Here is a 21,323-nt window from a genome sequence, read left to right on the forward strand (position 1 = left end):
TTTGTCTTCTAACATTTCTATTGAATTTTTAGTAATTCCTATCATAATGTTAAGTGACAAGAGATTCTTGGTCTCCTCTGAATATTCATGTTCAAAATAACTTTGTTTTTGTTTAATGGATGTAGTATCTTCTGTTATCTTAGAGTATTAAAGATTTCTGAGGTTTTCTTCTGCTTTCTGTATTGCTTTGTTTTCCTCTGAGTTCCTTATTTGAAATGTTTGATTTGGTCTTTGAATTTCGCATTAAAGATTTTTCTTAAATGTTTAGATCCTTGGCTGTCCATTCATAGTTAAGGACACATTAAAAAGCTGATTGGGCACATCAGCTGATGAATGCATAAATAAAATATGGCATACCCTTACAATGGAGTATTACTCAGTACTAAAAATGATACTTACTATGACAGGGATGAGTCTTGAAAACATTATGCTACTGAAAGAAGCTAATTGCAAACACATTTTGCATGACTCCATTTTTGTGAAATATTTCAGAATATACAAATCTATAGAGACAGAAAATAAATTAATAGGTTGCCTAGGGCTGGGAGAAGTGGAGGATGACTGCCAGTGGGTCAAAGGTTTCTTTTTGAGGTGATGAAAGTGTTCCAACGTTGATTATGGCGAATGGTTGCACAATTCTGCAAGTCTGTTAAAAATCCTGAATCTTGCACCATCTGTAAAAGACATTTTTGGAACAATTGGAGATGTTAGAACTGTATATTATTGTATTTTGCCACTGTTAAAGTTCTTGGGTGTGCTAATAGTGTGATTATGTAGAAGAATGTTCTTGTTCTTAAGAAGTACACACTAATGTATTTAGAGATGAAGGACTATAATAGCTGCAACTTAATGTTGCAATGTGTTCAGCCAAAAAGAAAAAAAAAAAGTGTGTGGTATCCATATCATAAAGAGATAAAGCAAATGTTGACAATTATGAATGTCAGGTGGCATTATTATTTAACTTTTCTGTGAGCTTGAAAATCTTAAAAATAAAAAGTTGTGGAGAAAAAGTTAATTGGTATCAAATTTGAAACCAGATTTGTGATCCTTATTGTGAGAATTCAGAATTTCCAAAGTTTCTTATTCATGCTTTATTTAAACAGTGTTTATTTTTTGTTCTAATTATGAACATAATGCTTAATGAGATTTTAGAAAATACAGAAAATGATATTTAAATTCTAATTTAAAAAATTTTTAATTTTTATTTATTTTTGAGAGAGAAACAGAGCACAAGTGGGGTGGAGGGGCAGAGAGAGAGGGGAACAGAGAATCTGAAGCAGGCTCCAGGCTCCAAGCTGTCAGCACAGAGCCCGATGCGGTGCTTGAGCCCACAAACTGTGAGATCATGACCTGAGCCAAAGTCAGATTCTTAACCGACTGAGCCACCCAGGTGCCCCTTAAATTTGAATTAAAAAAAAAAAAAATGGATTGAGAACACAGCAAATATGGCCAGCGCTTTTGGGCCAGTGGGCTTTATTATCAGTACCTACAGATTATAGTCACATGTCAGTAACTGGAACTCTTTTTTCTCAGGCTACTCAGTGTCTCCAGAAATGAACCATCTAGTCTTCTGCCAAAGGGGTATAAGCCCCTCTGCTTATATTCTGGTAGCTGAGTGGGAAAAGGTGCTGGTAGTTTTACCAGTCATTATGTAAACTTTCCCATAATCCCTTTTTCAGATGACACTTTGCCCCCACCCTCCACCAGACCTGTTGTTACTGGATCCAGATCCTCTGGGAGTTAGCCCATTATATGACTTAAACTTTTACTCTTTGGGGGGTTAGAGAAGGAGTAATTGCCAGCCCTGTGGTGTAAAGGAGAAGATCTAGGGTTTTTTTTTTTTTTTTTTTCAAGTTTATTTTTGTTTATTTTGAGAAAGAGATAGAGAGCAAGCAGGGGAGGGGCAGAGAGAGAGAGAGGGAGACAGAATCCCAAGTGGGTTCCGTGCCATCAGTGCAGAGCCCAGTTCAGGGCTTGAACTCACCAACTGTGAGATCATGACCTGCGATGAAATCAAGAGTCGGACGCCTAACTGACTGAGCCACCCCGGTGCTTCTGGTTCTAAGTGTTCTTTTTGGAGACTTTCACCTTATCCTATTGTTCTCACCCCTGCTTGTATCCTTCCTTTCCCAGATACCTGGTGCTTCCCATTCCTTATGCTTATGTTCTGTGGCTCAAATTAACTTAATTCTTGGATTTTTGGCTTCCTTTAGGCCTAGGTTTTAGCCTTCTCTTGTTTGCTGAGTCAGTCACTGCTTGTTCACCCTTCCAAAATGTTGTTATAGAAAAGCTTTAGCACAGCTGGTACCTTAAGGTTAACATCCTTCCTGAGAGAGAGTTTTGGGAGTCATACTATCTGAATTTGTTTTTTGCAGCTGTTTTCTGACTTTCTGTGACCCTGAGTAAGTCACTTCTTTGTGCCTTGGTTCCTTCCTTCCTTAACAATTTTAAGGTATAACTAACATACAGCAAAATTCAGCCATTTAAAGTACACAAAATGAGGCGCCTGGCTGGCTTAGTCCATAGAGCATGTAACTCTTGATCTTAGAGATGTGAGTTCAAGCCCCACATTGGGCATGGAGCCGACTTAAAAAAAAAGTATACAAATCAATGGACTTTAGTATTTTTACAGAGTGGTACAACCATCACCACAATCTAATTTTAGAAGATTTTTGGGGTGCCTGAGTGGCTCAGCCAGTTGAGCGTCTGTCTCTTGATTTAGGCTCAGGTCATGATCTCACAGTTTGTGAGATTGAGACCCTTGTCGGGTTCTGTGCTGACAGCCTGGAGCCTGCTTGGGATTCTCTTTCTCTCCCACTCGCTCTGCCCCTCCTCATCTTGCACCCTCTCTCTCCAAATAAACAAAAAACATTAAAAAAAAATACTTAAAAAAAAAAAAAGAACATTTTTATCACCCCAAAGAGAAACTCCATATCCATTAGCAAGTCACTTCCCACCCTATGCTCACCCCCACCCTAGCACTAGGCAGCCACTGATCTACCTCTTGTCTCTATAGATTTGTCCGTTTTGGACATGTCATATCAATGGAATCATATAATATATGATCTTTTGTGATTGGCTTAATTTACCATGTTGTCGTGGGCCATTCACGTTGTAACGTTTATTGGTACTTCATTTCTTTTTATTCTAAACGATATTGTATGGATATATAGTACATTTTGTTTATACATTCATCAATTGGTGCATTGCTTTCATTTTTTGGCTATTATGAAAAATGCCACTATGAATATTTGGGCATAAAATTTTGTGTGGACACATGTCGTATGTTTTTACTTCTTTTGGGTATATACCTAGAAGTGTAGTTGCTGGGTCATGAACTTTATGTGTCACTGAGGAACTGCCAGACTGTTTTGCAAAGTAACGACATCATTTCATATTCCAATTAGCAATGTATGAAGGTTCTAATTTTCTGCATCCTCACCAACGCTTGTTATTGCCTATCTTTTTGGTTAGAGCCATCCTAGTAGGAATGAAATGGTATTTCGTTGTGGTTTTGATTTACATTTCCCTAGTGACTAATGAGGCTGAGCATCTTTCCATGTGCTTATTGGCTATTTAAAAATATGTTATGGAAATTATATATTGTAGAATATATATTACAGAAATATCTATTTAAATCCTTTGCTCGTATTTTGATCGAGTTGTTTGCCTTTATATTATTGAGTTTTAAGAGTTCTTTATATATTTTGGAGACTAGTCCCTTATTAGAGACGTAATGTGTAAATATTTGCGTCCGTTCTTCAGGTCATCTTTTCACTTACTTGGTGGAGTTGTTTGAAGCACAAAAGGTTTTAATACTGATGAGGTCCAGTTATCTATTTTTTCTTTTATCACTTATACTTCTGGTGTCATAGCCAAGAAATCATTGCCTAACCCAAGGTCATGAACATTTACCCCTATGTTTTCTTCTAAAAGTCTTAGTTTTTAGCTCTTACATTTAGGCTTATAATTTTTGTTTGGATTCAACTTTATTCTTTTACATGTGGCCATCCAGTTGTCTTAACACCATTTGATGAAAGTGCTTGGGTTTTCTTATCATTTGAAAACAGTGTTAAAAAGCACTTTAAGCTCTTCACATTGAAGCACACTCCTTTCCTTTGAGAAACAGCCTGCTGATCCTGCTGATAGATGTGTAGATTGTTGAGTCTAGGTGGAAAATTTTACCCAAATTGTTTTATTCTAAAAGCATAACAAATCCTTCCTAATAGTATTGTTTACCAGGCTTGGTTATTAAAGGTAAATTAAAGGAATTTTAAAGTCTTTACACCCTTTGTTGGGAAAAGCTATTGATTATAGATTTGACTACTTTTATTTATGGTCAGCCTTCCTGTCACCAGTGGCTTGGGAGAATGACTTACCATTTTTAAATAAATAAATTCCAGAAATGGGCCCTTTTGACTTTTGATTTGAGGCCCATGCTTGAAACCAATTTGTTTTCCACATCTTATTAATAATGGCAGGTTGTTTCTGATTGACAGTCACACAGCCCTCTTAATGAATCTTGCTTTCAGGTGTTCTAGAGGATGACCACCTCCAAAGTGAATTTCGTGTTCTGGTTGTCAAACTTGTGGTAACTGGCCTCACCTACACTTGACAAAAATCTGTCCATCAGGTTTGGTAGCAGATAGAAAGAAACTTCACTAATTTATATATTGAATAGGATTATTGAGCATTTAGAGTAAGGCACAATTTTAGCTATTTTAGTTAAAAACAGAGACAGGAAAGAAACATGAAGATTCATTATACTATTCGATTTACTGTTGTATAGTGTGAAATGTCTCATAATAAAAGGTTGTTGAGAAGTACATGGTACATCTTGAATTAGAATCCTAAAAATTGTCTGCATCTTTGTGATTGAGTTGGAAATTGCTTTCTTTGCTTTGCCTTCCAGATTCCACTGATCTCTGACTTTTCTCTTCAGGTAATTTATGCTGCCAGGGATGCCCAGATTTCAGTGGCTCTCTTTCTCCATCTTCTTGGATACCGTTTCTCTAGGAATTCAACTCTAGATGAGAACGATGACCACATGAGCTGGAGGGAAGTCTTGGAGAAATGCCGGGATGTGGTAGACATCCCGTTCCGAAGCAAAGGAGTTAGCCGATTGGGGGAAGAAGTTAATGGGGAAGCAGCAGAAGCCCAGCAGAAGCCCAAAAATAAGAAGTCTAAGATGGATGGAGTGATGCCAGGCAACCACCAGGGGAGAGACCCCAGGAAGCACAAAAGAAAGCCCCTGGGGGTGGGCTACTCGGCCAGGTAACTGAGCTGTACCCTGTCTGCTGAGACTCAGAGGCCCAGCCTGCAGCAAAAGGCACGATGCCTCATCTTGGGTCTGGGGACAAGGTTCTATGCTAGGATAGCAGAGGTGCTGTAGGGGTTAATTTTATTTTTCTTTTCCTTCAAGGACATTTGGAGCTGTTTTTTGATCTATTTGTGTATTTTCCTCCTTTCCCCCTTCTTTTGCTTTTTAATTTTTAGACAGTTGGAGTAGAAAGAGGGAGAACTTAACTGAGCTTTGTCACTGATCCTCATATGACCTTAGACTTGTAACTTCTCCAGTTATAAATGAGGGTATAATTATTACTCCTTCCTTGCTCGGGATAGCTGCGAAAATGAATAACATGAATTGCCTCCTACATTTCAGAAGAAATGCATCATCTGATTTCCTGTTCATTTGGTATTTGATTATTTAGAATGGCATCCAGCTCTAAGCCAATATTATTCTCTAACCAGTGAGAGTTTCTCTGTACGACTTATGCCTCTATTGCAGAAAGATGACTAATAAGTACTTTGGAGTGGAAGCTTGGTCCCTGTAGCAGAGTGCCTTTAGGAACTGGATGATTAAATTGAAGCAAGTATTGCGTTTGAGCCAGAAATAAACTCCTGTGGCCCTCATTACTTCAGCCTGAAATTCTTTAATTTTAATTTACTTTGTTTAACCCAGTGATTACCCTGTAGAGCAGTTTCTTGGTGCTTGCTCCTGTTCACTTTCACAACAGAGCTGTGTAAATACTACCCAACTTACTTCCTGTCCATAAATATAAAGACTAGCTAAATGAACTCATGTTTAGTCCCTAGCCCCATGCAGATGGAAGAACAAACATGATTTTTTGCCCTACTTGTTTTTTCCCATAAACGTCATGTTTGACCCTAGTATCGAGAGTAGCTGGGGTCACTCAGAAGACAGCATGGGAAGGCAACTGATACCTTGACCCATGGTTAGCTTTCAGTCTTAGATTAACCTCTGCCTTCCCTGCAGAAAATCACCCCTCTATGATAACTGCTTCCTGCATGCTCCTGATGGACAGCCCCTCTGCACTTGTGACCGAAGGAAAGCTCAGTGGTACCTGGACAAAGGCATTGGAGGTTTGAGACTCACCTGTCCTATTTCATCTACATTTAGGTGCATGTGTGTCCCGGCAGGAGTGGGGAGAGGGACACGGGGCAGGGAGGGATAGAAGAAGGCAGAAAGAACTTGAGACAAGTGAGATGTGGCTGTTCAGTTGTGATTTCTGTCTGCTTAGAGACTCAGGCCCAGCCTCCAGCAAAAGGCATGAGGTCTCATCTTGGGTCTGGAGAGAAGGTTGTATGGTAGGAAAGTAGAGGTGCTCCAGGGGTATTTTATTTTTCCTTTCCTTCAAGGACGTTCAGAGCTATCTTTTTATCTATTTGTCTGTCTTTTTCTCCTGTCTCCCTTCTTTCACTTTATAATTTTTAGACAGTTGGAAGAACTAACATAAGGAGAAGTTAATCTAGCTTTGTCACTGATCCTAATATGACCTTAGACCTATACGTCTTCAGTTATAATCGTGATCTCTGGTGGATACAGCAGAGAACAGTTCAGGTGGGGCTTCCTTCCTGAGGGAGAGGTAGGCAAACACTCACCCTTTTTCTTTTTCTTAAGAGCTGGTGAGCGAAGAGCCTTTTGTGGTCAAGCTACAGTTTGAACCTGCGGGAAGACCCGAATCTCCAGGAGACTATTACTTGATGGTTAAAGAGAACCTGTGTGTAGTATGTGGCAAGAAGGACTCATACATTCGGTGAGTGTGGGGTCTGGCCACCCAGATTCTCCGCCTCTGATGGAATTTGCCTTTGTAGCCACATATGGAACCCTCGGGGGCCTTGGTTGAATCTGTCCACTTTGGCTGAAAGACTTGTCCATGGCGGTCATCCCAGTTTTCCTGAGAGCTCCTGAACTCTGTGTGGCCTTGCTATAGTGTCCCCCACCTATCCTGAGACAAGTTCTTGGTTTCCGGAACGTAACACTCTTTCTCAGTGACAGTTTGCCATGAAGAGAGTGATTCCCTTTTGCTTATAGAAAGATCAGAGACCATTTCCTTCTGAAGCTGCCTTTCTCTTGTGTTCTTATAATCCTTCCTTGAGTGGCTCACAAGCTGCACCTTGGTACTATTCATGGAATACAAGCATACCTCAGATATATTGCACCTCTGGCTCCAGACCATCATAATAAAGCGAACACCACAATAAAGTGAGGCAGGAGCGCCTGGCTGTCTCAGTCAGTGGAGTATGCCACTCTTGATCTCGGGGTTGTGAGCTCAAGCCCCACGCTGGGTGTACAGATTACTTTAAAATAAAATCTTAGGGGTGCCTGAGTGGCTCAGTCAGTTAAGTGACTAGCTCAGGTCATGATCTCGCGGTCCATGAGTTTGAGCCCCACATTGAGCCTCAGTGCTGACATGACAGCTCAGAGCCTGGAGCCTGCTTCGAATTCTATGTCTCCCTCTCTCTCTGCCTCTCCCCCACTCATGCTCTGTCTCTCTGTCTCTCTCTAAAAAAATAAACATTAAAAAAATTAAAAAAAAATCTTAAAGTGAATGAGTCAAATGAATTTTTGATTTCCAGTGCACGTAAAAATTACATTTACATTGCACTATAGTGCAGTAACATTATGTCTAAAACAACAGTGTATATATTTTAATTTAAAAATACTTCACAGGCACTTGGGTGGCTCAGTCGGTTAAGTATCTGACTCTTGATTTCAGCTCAGGCCATAATCTCACGGTTTGTGAGTTTGAGCCCCACGTTGGGCTCTGCACTGACAGTATGGAGCCTGCTTGGGATTCTCTCTCTCTCTCTCTCTCTCTCTCTCCCTCTCTCTCTCTGTCCCTCCTCCACTTGCATGCTTTCTCTCTCTGTCTCTGTCTCTCTCTCTCAAAATAAAGAAATAAACATTAAAAAATATATTAAAAAAATACTTTATTGCTGGGGTGCCTTACTGGCTCAGTAAGTAGAGCATGTGACTCTTGATCTTGGAGTCATGAGTTCGAGCCCCACATTGGGTATAGAGGTTATATACATACATACATAGAATACTTTATTGCTAAAAAATGCTAACCATCTTCTGAGCTCTCAGTGAGTTGTAATTCTTTGCTGGAGGAGGGTCTTGCCTTGATGTTGATGGCTGCTGACTAATCAGGGTGGTGGCTGCTGAAGGTTAGGGTGGCTGTGGCAATTTCTTTTTTTTTTTTTTTTGTTAAATTTAAAAATTTTTTAATGTTTATTATTTTGAGAGAGAGAGAGAGAGAGAGAGAGAGAGAGAGAGACGGAGCTTGAGTGGTGGGGGGAGGGGGCAGAGAGAGAGAGGGAGACACAGAATCCGAAGTAGGCTCCAGGCTCTGAGCAGTTAGCAAGAGCCCGACACGGGGCTCAAACCCATGGACCACAAGATCATGACCTGAGCTGAAGTTGGTTGCTTAACTGACTGAGCCACCCAGGCGCCCTGACAGTTTCTTAAAATAAAATGACAAGGACATTTGCTGCACTGATGGGTTCTTCTTTCACAAACATTTTCTCTGTAGCACGTGATGGTGTTTGATAGCATTTTACTCACAGTAGAACTTCTTTCCAAATTGGAGTCAGTCCTTTCAAATCCTGCACTGTTTCATCAACTAAGTTGACATAATATTCTAAATCCTTTGCTGTCATTTCAACAATCTTCACAGCATCCTCACCAGGAATAGATTCCATCTCAAGAAACCACTTTCCTTGCTCATCGATAAGAAGCAACTCATCAGTTAAAGTTTTATCCTGAGATCACAGCAATTCAGACCCATCTTCAGACTCCACTTCTGATTCCAGTTCTGTTGCTATTTCTACCACATCTGCAGTGACTTCTTTTGCCCAGGGGCTGCAGAATAGATGTGCTAGCAGACATGAAAACAATATTAATCTTGTGTATCTCCATCAGAGTTCTTGGGTGGCCAGATATACTGTCAATGAACAGTAAAATGTTGAAAGGAAATTTTTTTTTCTGAGCAGTAGTCTCAACAGTGGGCTTAAAATAGTCAGTAAACCATGTTGTAAACAGATAGGCTGTCATCCACACTTTGTTTTTCCATTTAGAGAGCACAGGCAGAGTAGATTTAGCATCATTCTGAAGGGCCCTAGGGTTTTTAGAATGGTCCATGAGCTTTGGCTTCGACTGAAAGTCACCAGCTGCATTAGCCCTTAACAAGAGAGTCAGCCTGTCTTTTGAAGCTTTAAAAAAAATTTTTTTTAACGTTTTTTATTTATTTTTGAGAGAGAGAGAGAGAGAGAAAGCACGGGAGGGAGAGAGAGAGAGAAGGAGACAGAATCCAAAGACAGGCTCTAGGCTCTGATCTAGCTGTCAGCACAGAGCCCGACACGGGGCTCGAACCCACAAACTGTGAGATCATGACCCGACCCGAAGTTGGATGCTTGACCGACTGAGCCACGCAGGCACCCCTCTTTTGAGGCTTTGTAACCAGGCGCTGACTTCTCTCTAGCTATGAAAGCCCTGGATGGCATCTTCTTCCAATAAAAGGCTATTTCATCCACACTGAAAATCTGTTGGTTACTGGAGCCATCTTCATGAATTATCTTAGCTGGATCTTCTGGAGAACTTGCTGCAGCTTCTACATATGCACTTGTTGCCTCGCCTTGCACTTTCATGTTGTGGAGATGGCTTCTTTCCTTAAACTTCCTGAACCGACCTCTGCTGGCTTCAGACTTTCCTTCTGCAGCTTCCTTACCTCTCAGCCTTCACAGAATTGGAGAGCATTAGGACCTTGCTCTGGATTAGGCTTTGGCTTAAGATAACATTGAGGTTAGTTTGATCTTCTGTCCAGACCACTAACCTCTCTCTATGTCAGCAGTAAGGCTGTTTCATTTGCATCGCATTTATGTGTTCACTGAAGCAGCACTTTTAATTTCCTTCAAGAACTTTTCCTAGGCATTCACAAGTCGGTTAACTGGTTCCAGAGGCATAGCTTTTGGCCTGTGTCGGCTTTCCACATGCCTTCCTCACTCAATGTAATCACTTCTAGCTTTTGATTTAAAGTGGGAGACGTACAACTCTTTCTTTCACTTGAACACTAATAGGCCATTGTAGGGTTATTAACTGGCCTGATATCAATATCATTGCATCCCAAGAAATAGGGAGGCCCCAGGAAAGGGAGAGAGAGACAGTGCAATGGCCAGCTGGTGGAGCAGTCAGAACACACATAACATTTATTTATTGTTTTCACGGTCTTATATGGGCATGGTTCATGGTGTCCCCAAAACAATTACTGTAGTGACACCTGTGCTCACTTATCACAGATTAGCATAACGAATATAATAATAATGAAACAGTTTGAAATGTTGCAAGAATTACCAAAATATGACACAGAGACAGGAAGTGAAAAAATGCTGTTGGAAAAATGGGGCCAGTAGACTTGCTTGATGCAGGGTTGCCACAAACTTTCAATGTGCAAAAAATGTAAAATCTGCAGGACACAATGATATGAGGTATGCCTGTATTTGGATGACCTGAAGGCACACTTTGGGTTTTCTCCCTGGCTTCTGTGGAATAATTCACTTTCCTACGTTCTCTTCTTACAAAGTGAGACAAATAATTGTTGCTCTTAAGAGTTTTTCCTGAGAGCTTAGTTCTCCTTAGAAAACACTGCTGGGCCTTGATGAACCATGGAAATAGTCTGAGTGAGGGATTTCTCAGATAGAGGAAATTGGTTTTTTTAGGTCACCAGGCTTCCAGAATTTCAGAAGTAGAGGTTGCCTGCTACATGCTTTGAGAGTTATTTTCTAGATATTAAAGGCCATTAGTATTTTTTTTTTTGCATTTCTCTGATACTCTTCCTTCTGGGAATACAATCTTGGCAAAGGTGGTTATTAGCCTCCCTCTGCCATTGGCCCTCTGCTGGCTCTTGAGGGCAGGTGGTATGAACTTACTTCTAGGAGGGAGGAAACTAAGGCACAGGTAGCTAGGCAGGCCAAGAGTGGAATAGGTTGTACTGCCTGTATGTAATCTCTGTTGGACTGTGGTGCTCAAGGCTTCTCAGTCATGTTTAGGCCCAGATGAGACTCCAGTAGCCCGCCTGCTAGCTCCACATGTGTTCCGTGTCATCTGCTAATGAGCGCTGCCTTCTGGGTGGGCTTGGCAGGAAAAACGTGATTCCACACGAGTACCGGAAGCACTTCCCCATTGAGATGAAAGACCACAACTCCCACGATGTGCTGCTGCTCTGTACCTCCTGCCACGCCGTCTCTAACTACTACGACAACCACCTGAAGCAGCAGCTGGCCAGGGAGTTCCAGGCCCCGATTGGCTCTGAGGAGGGTCTGCGGCTGCTAGAAGACCCTGAGCGCCGGCAGGTACGTTCTGGGGCCAGGGCCCTGCTCAACGCGGAGAGCCTGCCTGCTCGTCGGAAGGAGGAGCTGCTGCGAGCCCTCAGAGAGTTTTACGACACAGACACAATCACGGATGAGATGCTGCAAGAGGCTGCCAGCCTGGAGACCAGGTACAGAAAGGGTGGAGGAGTGACCCAGAGCACTGACCCTGACCACTCGGTGAGGTTGCTTGCCAGGTCGGGGGCGAGCATAGCCTGTGTCATCCCGTTACGTGTGTAATGGCTTAAAATACCACGGGACTGGGATAGTACAATCTGTTTGAGAATTTCCTTTCCATAGGAGACTTGTCTTCTGTCATTAACCCTTTTAAGGTCATATATGTCCAGTCATTTTCGTGATTAGCAGGTGAGTTCAAGTGCGGTGGAGTTGTGCCTTAGAGATTGTATGCAGAAGGAAATCCTGAAGTCAGCACAGAAGATGAAAATCATACTCAAAAAATATCCTCAAGTCTCTGAAGTTGCCCACGAGTACGGTGTATGTGGGGTTTTTTTTTGTCTCTCACCGTATCCAGATCGGTGGGAACTGAGACCAGGGGATTCATGTTTGCTGTCTCACCTGGACTCAGGGTACTGGCCCATTGAATGGAATATTGGCTCTAACCATTTAAGTTACTCTTCTCCTTTTCCCTTCCTTCTTTGCTCCCTCCTTCCCCACGAGTATATGGTTGAACTTACAGGACTTAACTCGGTGTTCCCAAAAGAGAAGCTATGGTCCTAAGAAATGAATGGGTGCATGGCTGAGGTGAAAAAAATTCTGCATCACCTGCTGTAGTTTTGCTTACCAACTGTCTCTTTTCCAGTCGTACTAGGGATTGAAATAATCGAACTGATAAGTTCACCAAACAGAATGCGATGCTGTTTGCCTATAGAGTTTTGTTACCAAAAAATCTTAACTATAGCAGCAATTATCAAACAAATAATTCTAGATATCTTCATCTATTTAACCCAGCTAATAAACTTTCTATAAATTGCCTTAATTAGTTCTTATAACAAACCTATGAAATAGGATTTAGATTTCTTACTGGTAACTGCTCACATTGTATCTTGCATTTTTTTAAATCTTTCAAAGTTAATAAAACATTACTGAGTTTTATTCTTATAGCTACCTTGTGAGTCTGTAAAGTAGATGTTATTTTCCAAGCTTTATGTTAGCTACCCTGAGGTAAAGTCAAATAACTTGCCAGGGTCCTATGAGAAATTAAGGAGACAGGTTCCTTTAACTGGTTCCCAGATGTATTTGCTAAAACAGGCAAACTTCCCCTTTCACCACAGACCTTTCTAACAAATCACCTGCTGACTTGGATAGAAGGATGCTGGACTTGGATGTCTGGGACTGGGAAGAAGAGCTGTTTGGGGAAAGATAGGCTAGTTAGTGGCACTCTGGTGAGCTAAGCAATAGTGTCTGCAGACCCCCGGAGGGCACCAGCACTGCTAGGATGGGGAGGGGGTCTTGAGAGTGGGGCGTGGATGCGTGGAGGGGAACTGAGTCCATGGGGTACCAGCTTCCTTGAGAAAATTAGCCTTTCCTCACAGGAGGTGAACACACTGTTCGCATGGCAACAGAACAGTTTTTAAGGCCTCTGTGCTTAGGAAGGAGGCAGGGATTCATTTTCCCATTAAACAGCACCAGCTGCACAACTGAATATTTCATGGGACTGAAACAGGTCTCTCATGGATGTGGTTTGGCGTTCTTTTTTTTTTTTTTCTTAAGATTCTATTTTATTTTTTTAAAATTTGTTTATTCTGAGAGAGAAAACAGCATGAGCCAGGGAGAGGGAGAAGGAATCCCAGGCAGGCTCGCTCCATGCTATTCGCACACAGAGCCCGGTGTGGGGCTCAGTCCCATAAACTGTGAGATCATGATTTGAGCCGAAATCAAGAGTAAAATGTTTTTTTTTTTTTTTAATATATGAAATTTATTGTCAAATTGGTTTCCATACAACACCCAGTGCTCATCCCAAAAGGTGCCCTCCTCAATACCCATCACCCACCCTCCCCTCCCTCCCACCCCCCATCAAGCCTCAGTTTGTTCTCAGTTTTTAACAGTCTCTTATGTTTTGGCTCTCTCCCACTCTAACCTCTTTTTTTTTTTTTTTCCCTTCCCTAAGAGTAAAATGTTTAACCAACTGAGCCACCCAGATGCCCCTAAGATTTTATTTATTTATTTATTTATTTATTTATTTATCTATTTATCTATTTATCTATTTATGCATGAATGCATGCTTATTTATTTTTGAGAGAGAGCGTGAGTGGGGAGGTGCGGAGAGAGGGGGACAAAGGATCCGAATCAGGCCCTGCACTGAAACCAGAAAGCCTGACGCGGGGCTCGAACTCACAAACCATGAGATCACGACCTGAGCCGAAGTTGGATGCTCAACCGACTAAGCCAGCCAGGTGCCCCAGGATTTGATTTTGAAGTAATCTGTACACCCAACGTGGGGCTCAAACTTATAACTCCCAGATGAAGGGCTGCATGTTCCACCCACTCAGGCAGCCAAACACCTCCATCTTTTTTTTTTTTTTTTAATTGAAGTGTAGTTGACACAGGGCCACACAACATTACATTCGTTTCAGGTATACGACAGTGATTCAACAAGTTTATATGTTATGCTGTTCTCATCACAAGGGTAGCTACCATCTGTGACCATAGAACGCTATCACAACACCTGTGACTGTATTGCCTATGCCGTATGGTTTGGCATTCTTTCCGTGAGAAAGAAGACACTAGAGAAATGTACCACCTTGCGTTTTACATTCAGGTATTACAGTGTTATGAAAAATTGGAACATGTGGGGTGATGTATGGTTCAGAATGAATAATTAAGATTTTTTTTTTTTTTTGATGTTTATTTTTTGAGAGAGAGAGAGAAAGAGACAGAGCACGAGCAGGGGAAGGGCAGAGAGAGAGGGAGACACAGAATGTAAAGCAGGCTCCAGGCTCTGAGCTGTCAGCACAGGGCCCGACGCAGGGCTCCAACTCACAGACCAAGAGTTCGTGACCTGAGCTGAAGTCGGACGCTTAACCGACTGAGCCACCCAGGCGCTCCCAGAATGAATCATTTAAAAGAAAGGCGAGTAACCGTGGAGTCAATAAAAGACCAACATTCTTTACTCGTCAGTCAGACACTAGGGCCCTGTAGTGGGGGCTGAGCCTCGTGCAGGGAGGGGCCTCCCCACAAATGTAGCTCAGTATCCCAAATAACTTGTGTTGGATTGTGTGCAATATGTCCAAACCACTTCTTTAAAAAGGCAGGTATAGGGAAGATGTTTTTAAAAACATTAAAGTAACCAACCTTTAGAAGTCCAGCAACCTCCTCACATGCCCTTGCTGAAGCCCCTTGGCCCGCAGCATTTGGAGCCGTCTGTGAGACCATCCTGTGCTTGTTTTCCTCAGACCCTTGTACTTTGTGTCTTGCCAGGATTTCCAATGAAAACTACATTCCTCACGGGCTGAAGGTGGTGCAGTGCCACAGCCAGGGCGGGCTGCGTTCCCTCATGCAGCTGGAGAGCCGCTGGCGTCAGCATTTCCTGGACTCCATGCAGCCCAAGCACCTGCCCCAGCAGTGGTCAGTGGACCATAACCATCAGAAGCTGCTCCGGAAATATGGGGAAGACCTTCCCATCAAGCTGTCGTGATAGCCGCTTTCCTCCCAGGTTAGGACAGCTGGGAAGCTGAGCCAAGGTGGGAAAGTCACCTCTTCCCATGTCATTCATTGTCAGAGCCTAGTGTCGCAAGTCAGAATGCTAACCCATGCTGATCCCAGGATGCTTCTGGTGGAGCAAGGCTGTTGCTTCCAGGGGAGCTTACGGGTTTGAATTTTAGTCGGGCAGGGTGAGAATTCTTTTTCCCTCCCTCTTATTTTATTTTTGTGGACCAAAGGACCTTGGCCTTTATTTTACTTTCTTTCTTTTGCTTTCCTTGTACGGACAGCAAATGAAGGATTCTTCCCTGAAGTGACTTGTCAAGTTGCTCAGGTTTTTAATACATCTCTTCCCTGTGCAGTATGTTGGTTTTTCTGAAACAGGGGCAGTCAAGGATTTTAATCTCATCGGGTTAGGAGGGGAGAAAACGTTCTTCCAGAGGTTGGAGGGTCAGATTTGTTTTTCCCAGTTCAAGCACATCTTCGTGATAAATTCCTTGGCTTCATGCTCTCCCACGACTCACCTGGTTGAGATCCATCCCATCTAGGTCACTTTGGTTTATTTCCATACTTGAGAATGCTCCCGTTTCCACGTCCAGGACCACAGCAGCGACTTCCTGCCATATGCTTCCACCCGAACACTGGAGGAAATCCTTTTCTGGAAGTAGGCCTTGAAGCTGGCTGGGGCAGAGAGAAGCATAAGCAACCACCTCGCAAGAGAACTTTGATACCTGCTCAGCTTTCCCTTTCATGCTGTTTGTTGTCTGTTTGTTGTAGTCCTCTTGTCCAGAAGTGCAAGGTTTTTAGCTTAATCCCTTTCTGAGAGCAAGATTATCTTCTGTCAGAAGCAGTGTCAGGCCCCTTCCGTGTTCTGTGTTCCATCAGACTTGTAACACTGACCTCTTTTAAGCACTTAATTCTCTCCTGGAGTCCTTTGGTCAGGTTGCCTTGTGAGGATTTGTCCACCTCCCCTCATGCCTGGGACTCGGTTAATACGTTCAGATGTTCAGAACGGTGGCGTTTCATCTTTTTATGTGAGGCCACCACTTTGAGCATGAAATAAAGTTTTAGTAGTGATTAGTATTTTTTCTAAAGTTTTAGGAAAACTTTTTTACCTTACAAGATCTTAGAAATTTGAAAAAGAATTTTATGGCCAGAATCCAACAGGAGCTGTTTTGAAATCGTGCCCGAGTTGGTGATGGTTGTTCTAACACTGATAAATAAAACTTCTTCTAAGCACAAAGCTCACTGATGGTAAATGTAAACCTTTTTTCTTCACAGCTTTATAGAATTGGTAACTATTCTTGGGGGAGGGGATATTTGCCCTTCAGGTCCCTGCCGTGGGGGGGGCAGGGTGTGCCCAGTGTGTGCCCAGACGCACCACATACAGTGCGGCCGCAGCCCATCCCCGAACGGTCTGCAAACGAGTGAGCACATCTTGCGTTTTGCTCCTCTGCCCCTGCATTCCCCTTGTCCTCAGACAGGCATTTCTGGGATCTCAACTGGAAATCCTTGAAAATGAACAGTACCTTGGGGACGGGATGTTCGGTGCGGTTATGATGGGTTATTATGGGGCATGCGTGGCAGTGGCTGCACCCCATGCTCGGGAGTCCCGGGGGGTGGAGAACCACAGAGACTGAGGGGTGGTCAGCAGAGCAGGCAGTCTTGCCACCAGGTGGCACTCATAGATTTTGTTTTATATTCATTCTTGAGAAATAGGGCTTTTATACATAGTTCCTGAACATAACTGATGACTTAGGTTTCCAAATTTGTGGTAGCTGATTTGGGGTCATTTTGAGAAGTTTACCAGAAAAACTTCTTCTTCTGAAACAGGGAGGAGGGCGCTTTCATTCTCTTTTCCTGGGATCCTCATGCCAAGAGGAGAGAAACACATACGAGGTCATTTAGGTGCAGCGGTTGCTGTGGGAAGAAGGAATCGATCCTGCCAGCAGACCTTCCTGCGTGGGCAGCCAGCCTAGAGGGAGCAGCTAGCCCGGCACACGGGATTTCTGCTCCTTCTCACAGGTTCCAGTGTAGATCTGACTCTTTGTTCTCTGAGTCAGCCTTGGACTGCAGCAGACTTTGCCTAAGATGGTTGTGATCTCAAATGAGATATCTTATGGTAGACATATTATAGAACAAATATTTATTGGTTTTTGCTGATAGAAAAGTAGTGCATGTTCGTTAGAGCTGAGTCTAAAGAAGGAATAAAAATCACGCATCTTCCCTCCGTCTAGAATAGAGCTGACCTTTGCTGGCATGTCCGTGACTTTCCTTTCACTAGTTAAAAATGCAAACGATAAAAGCAAAATTCAGAGTTATACGTATATACAGCTTGGCATCGTGTTTTTTCCCTCTCACTTAACATGGCATCACAAGAAATTAATTTCCTGTGAAAGATTCCTGGTGGCTCTACCTTACTTTAGTTGTCCATTCCCTCACTGTTGAAAATTATGGTTGTTTGAGATCCTTTGTTAATGGCAGAGATACTGGGATGAGCTGTCTTCTGGATAAACCTTTGACCATACCTTTGATACTTTCCTTAGGATGGAATCCTAGAAATTGGATGGGGAGGCAAGGGCTCACATGGCTGGAGTGAGGATCAATCGATACCACCTTTTAGGAGTATATATCAAGGGACTGCTTCTCTCTGACCCTCTAGCTCGTGTCCCAGGGCACTTGCTGCGCTTCCATGAGAGCAGTAGTGAGAGGACAGGGTCATGGCAGGGGCCTCTGTGAGTGTGCCGTGATGGTTGTATTTCTAGGCTCAGAGTCTTTTCTCTGCTTCCCCTTTGTCTCCCGTCCTTTACTGACTCATTTCCCCTTACAGTCAATATTTTTTGGAAACGCTATTTATTTTAAAATAAAAAAGGTAAAATAAAAGTTACAGTTCTTTTTTTGTGTGTGTGAAACACAAGCAATCAGAGATTTGCTCTCCTAAAGTGAACAAGGTCCAATACTTAGGGATTTGTTGCTTTTTAAGCGTGCAGCCGTGAGTTACTTATTCTATCCACATCACGGATAGAGATCCAATGACAAAATGTGTTCTGTTGAAATAAAGCCGTTTTAATCCCTCATTTTAGACTCTTAGGAACCCGCAGGCAGAAAGAGCTTTTGTTCAGCATTCTTTACTACCTGTTCGTTTGGAGCCCTAACATCTGACTGTAATTCAAGTTCTTGGTTTACTTTACCTCTCTGAGTTTTTCATTCATTCATTTATCCTTTCCTCTTTTTTTTCCCCCCTTCATTATGTCTCATCCTCATGAGAGGTATCACTCTTTACTTTTAAAGAAGATATGGGGCGCCTGGGTGGCACAGTCGGTTGAGCGTCCGACTTCAGCCAGGTCACGATCTCGCGGTCCGTGAGTTCGAGCCCCGTGTCGGGCTCGGAGCCTGGAGCCTGTTTCCGACTCTGTGTCTCCCTCTCTCTCTGCCTCTCCCCCGTTCATGCTCTGTCTCTCTCTGTCCCAAAAATAAATAAAAAACGTTGAAAAAAAATTAAAAAAAAAAAATAAAGAAGATAGTTTCTCAGTCTGCTAGTTTACTGATTATTACATATTTTAAAAGGATCCTTCTTTCTGATCTTTTGTCTTTTCTGTTGAGTAGTGGCCATTTTTAGAGTACCTAATCCTTTGGGAATACAGTGAGAATCAGTCTTTCTTGGATGAAATAAACTGAAAGAGGATGTAAGAATGACCTTGTTATGATTGAACTCTTGGTCCAAATAACATACACATAATGCATAGTCCCCTGAATACTTTTGCTTTGGAATTCTGTGATACACTGTATGTATTCACCAAGTTGTCTCCTCGTGCTGGAGCCTCATACCTTCTGCTTGTCCCCAGTCCTGCAGCAGTTTCACATCAGGTGATGGAGCAGGGCTTACATACAGCCGGATAGCTTACTTGTTCAAATTACCTATCCTGCCAGCCTGCTAGGAGATGTGTTAGTCACCCCCTTTGCTTGAGGCACCAAGGCCCTTGCTTTAATGCCAGGATGTTATTTGGGAGGGTGAGAAGCACATTAGACTGTTATTTCCATCTAACTGGCTCTGTCTGTGGCCCACTGTTGTTGGAGGACCCTAGATACGGTGGGTTACTGGACCAAGTGAGTAATCATTTGGGGGATAGTCAAGAACTGACTTCCTTTGCATCGGAATAGGAAATGTCAGAGGACCTAGTTCACCTATCCTGGGTTGTATCCTCTTCTAATGTAGTGCACGCTGCCTTAAAAGGTCATTCTCTGCTCTGAATGGAAGTAGTTAATCTCCTACCCTCCAGACTGAACTCAGACCATTTGCCTTCCTTCTGACTTCCTTATTCATTACTCGTTCTTCCATTTTCCTCTTGCGAAATGGGTAGTCTGTTGCCTTTCTGCCTGCATAAGCTCCAAAAGTTGCTGAGTTTGAAGTCAGCATTATTATAAGCATGACGTGTGGTCCAGAATATTCCTGAGTTAGAGAGGCTAGTTATATTCTATTCTAGCTTCCCAAAGATCTTCCTTTTCAGGCTTCAACATGCTGGGGCAGAGTTGTGATTCTGACTATTCAGGCCACCAGAGTATCCATTAAGTCCTGGATAAGAACCAGACATTTGAGCTTAGTAAGCTAACAGCTGAAAAGAAATGGGAGATTAAGACATGGCCAGATTTAAAAGAAGTATGTTTATTTGGTTAGTGGGTTGATGGGGGTGTATCCCATGGACTTAACTTTCTCTTTTGCTTTTCCCTGTACTCAGTTCTGTCGTGCGTTGGCAGGATCAGAAGAGTGGGCTGGTGACCTGGGGTTAGCCATGTATCTTTGGACTAATCGCTGAACTTTTCTGGACTCCTTTCTTTGCCAATAAAGTTAGAAATTGAAATTACATGTGCTGTAAGGGCCCTCCTCACTGTAGCATCCTGTAACACATCCCCCGTTTCTTCTGTGGTACTTTCCCTTGGGAGCTGTGTACCTTCTCCTTTGTTGCACACCCTCATCTTGCCCCTAGCTCTGGAAATGGAGACTGTGCATGGAAGGGGCGGGGGGGGGGGGGGGGGGAGGAGGAAAGCAGGATGCTACGCCGTGTCCTCCTGGCCTCACTGACTAGAGAGAAGCCCGCTTCCTCCATCTGGTGCTCCCCCCTGGAGCTGAAATACGTTTCTCACCAGAGATGTGCTGTGTGCAGCCTTAGGGAACTCACATTTCTACTTAGTTCACTATTTAACAATAAAGAAAGAAGAGAAACTTTATCTTCAGTCGCATTGCTAGTGCCGTAAAGTTTAATAAGAGATAAGCACAGAATGGAAACGAGGCAACTTCATCAGGTATCGTAGATGGAAAGATAGTGAGAAAAAAGGAGTGAGTGCTTCTCATTTTAAGGATAGAAGAAATTAAGGCTATACTGTAGACGATTGAATAGAATTAAGTACTTTAAAAGGCAAACATTAAACCAATAAGTTAAAAATATTCTCTCTTTTTTTATGTTGTCATGACTGCCTAAGAAAATTTGAGGGATCCAAAATGTTAACACATTGTTATCCTTCTGTACGTCCTAAGACATGATCAACTCACGGGGAGACTGCAAAGTTTCTGGGGCCTGAATCTTGTGTAACCCTGACTTGCCTTGGACTTTGTCCCTCTTACCTCTGCCTGGCCATCAGCAAGACAGACATCTGCAAAATGTGAAGTTTATATTTAATAAGCTTCTGGAAGACATTTCTCTCTCTATATATACGTTCCCTATGACCTGGCAGAAAATATATTTCCCAGTTCATCCTTAGTGCTTAGTTTCAGTCCCAAAGAGGGTGTTGATATATTGGCTTTTCTTTGTGTAGCACAGATTTGGACCAAATATGCTAGACTTGCTCTTTTTACAATAATCACCCAGATATAGACATGAACCCCCATGTTTCTACCAAATTAGGGTTATTTTGCTGTCGTAGTTCTGGAAAAAGCAACCAGATGGGAGGCAAAAGTATATTTCTCTGCCCTGATGAGCCCTAACTTTATCTAAAATTCT

General features: G+C 42.6%; 1 protein-coding gene across 3 annotated transcripts in view; it reads left to right on the plus strand.

Moving 5' to 3' along the window:
- The window catches only part of EXD2 (exonuclease 3'-5' domain containing 2), an 86,913-nt gene extending 70,338 nt beyond the window's left edge, over positions 1–16,575 (plus strand). For all 3 annotated transcript variants that reach the window (XM_040477520.1, XM_040477518.1, XM_040477519.1), the window contains 5 exons: positions 4,943–5,274; positions 6,278–6,384; positions 6,923–7,058; positions 11,442–11,798; positions 15,106–16,575. In XM_040477520.1, coding sequence (XP_040333454.1) covers positions 4,943–5,274; positions 6,278–6,384; positions 6,923–7,058; positions 11,442–11,798; positions 15,106–15,322 — 1,149 coding nt within the window. In that variant the 3' untranslated portion in view covers positions 15,323–16,575. The remainder of the gene's footprint in view (positions 1–4,942; positions 5,275–6,277; positions 6,385–6,922; positions 7,059–11,441; positions 11,799–15,105) is intronic.
- The last annotated feature ends 4,748 nt before the right edge of the window (positions 16,576–21,323 follow it).

Source organism: Herpailurus yagouaroundi, unplaced genomic scaffold (genome assembly GCF_014898765.1).
Source record: "Herpailurus yagouaroundi ecotype Mexico unplaced genomic scaffold, PumYag 141, whole genome shotgun sequence".
Taxonomy (NCBI): Eukaryota; Metazoa; Chordata; class Mammalia; order Carnivora; family Felidae; genus Herpailurus; species Herpailurus yagouaroundi.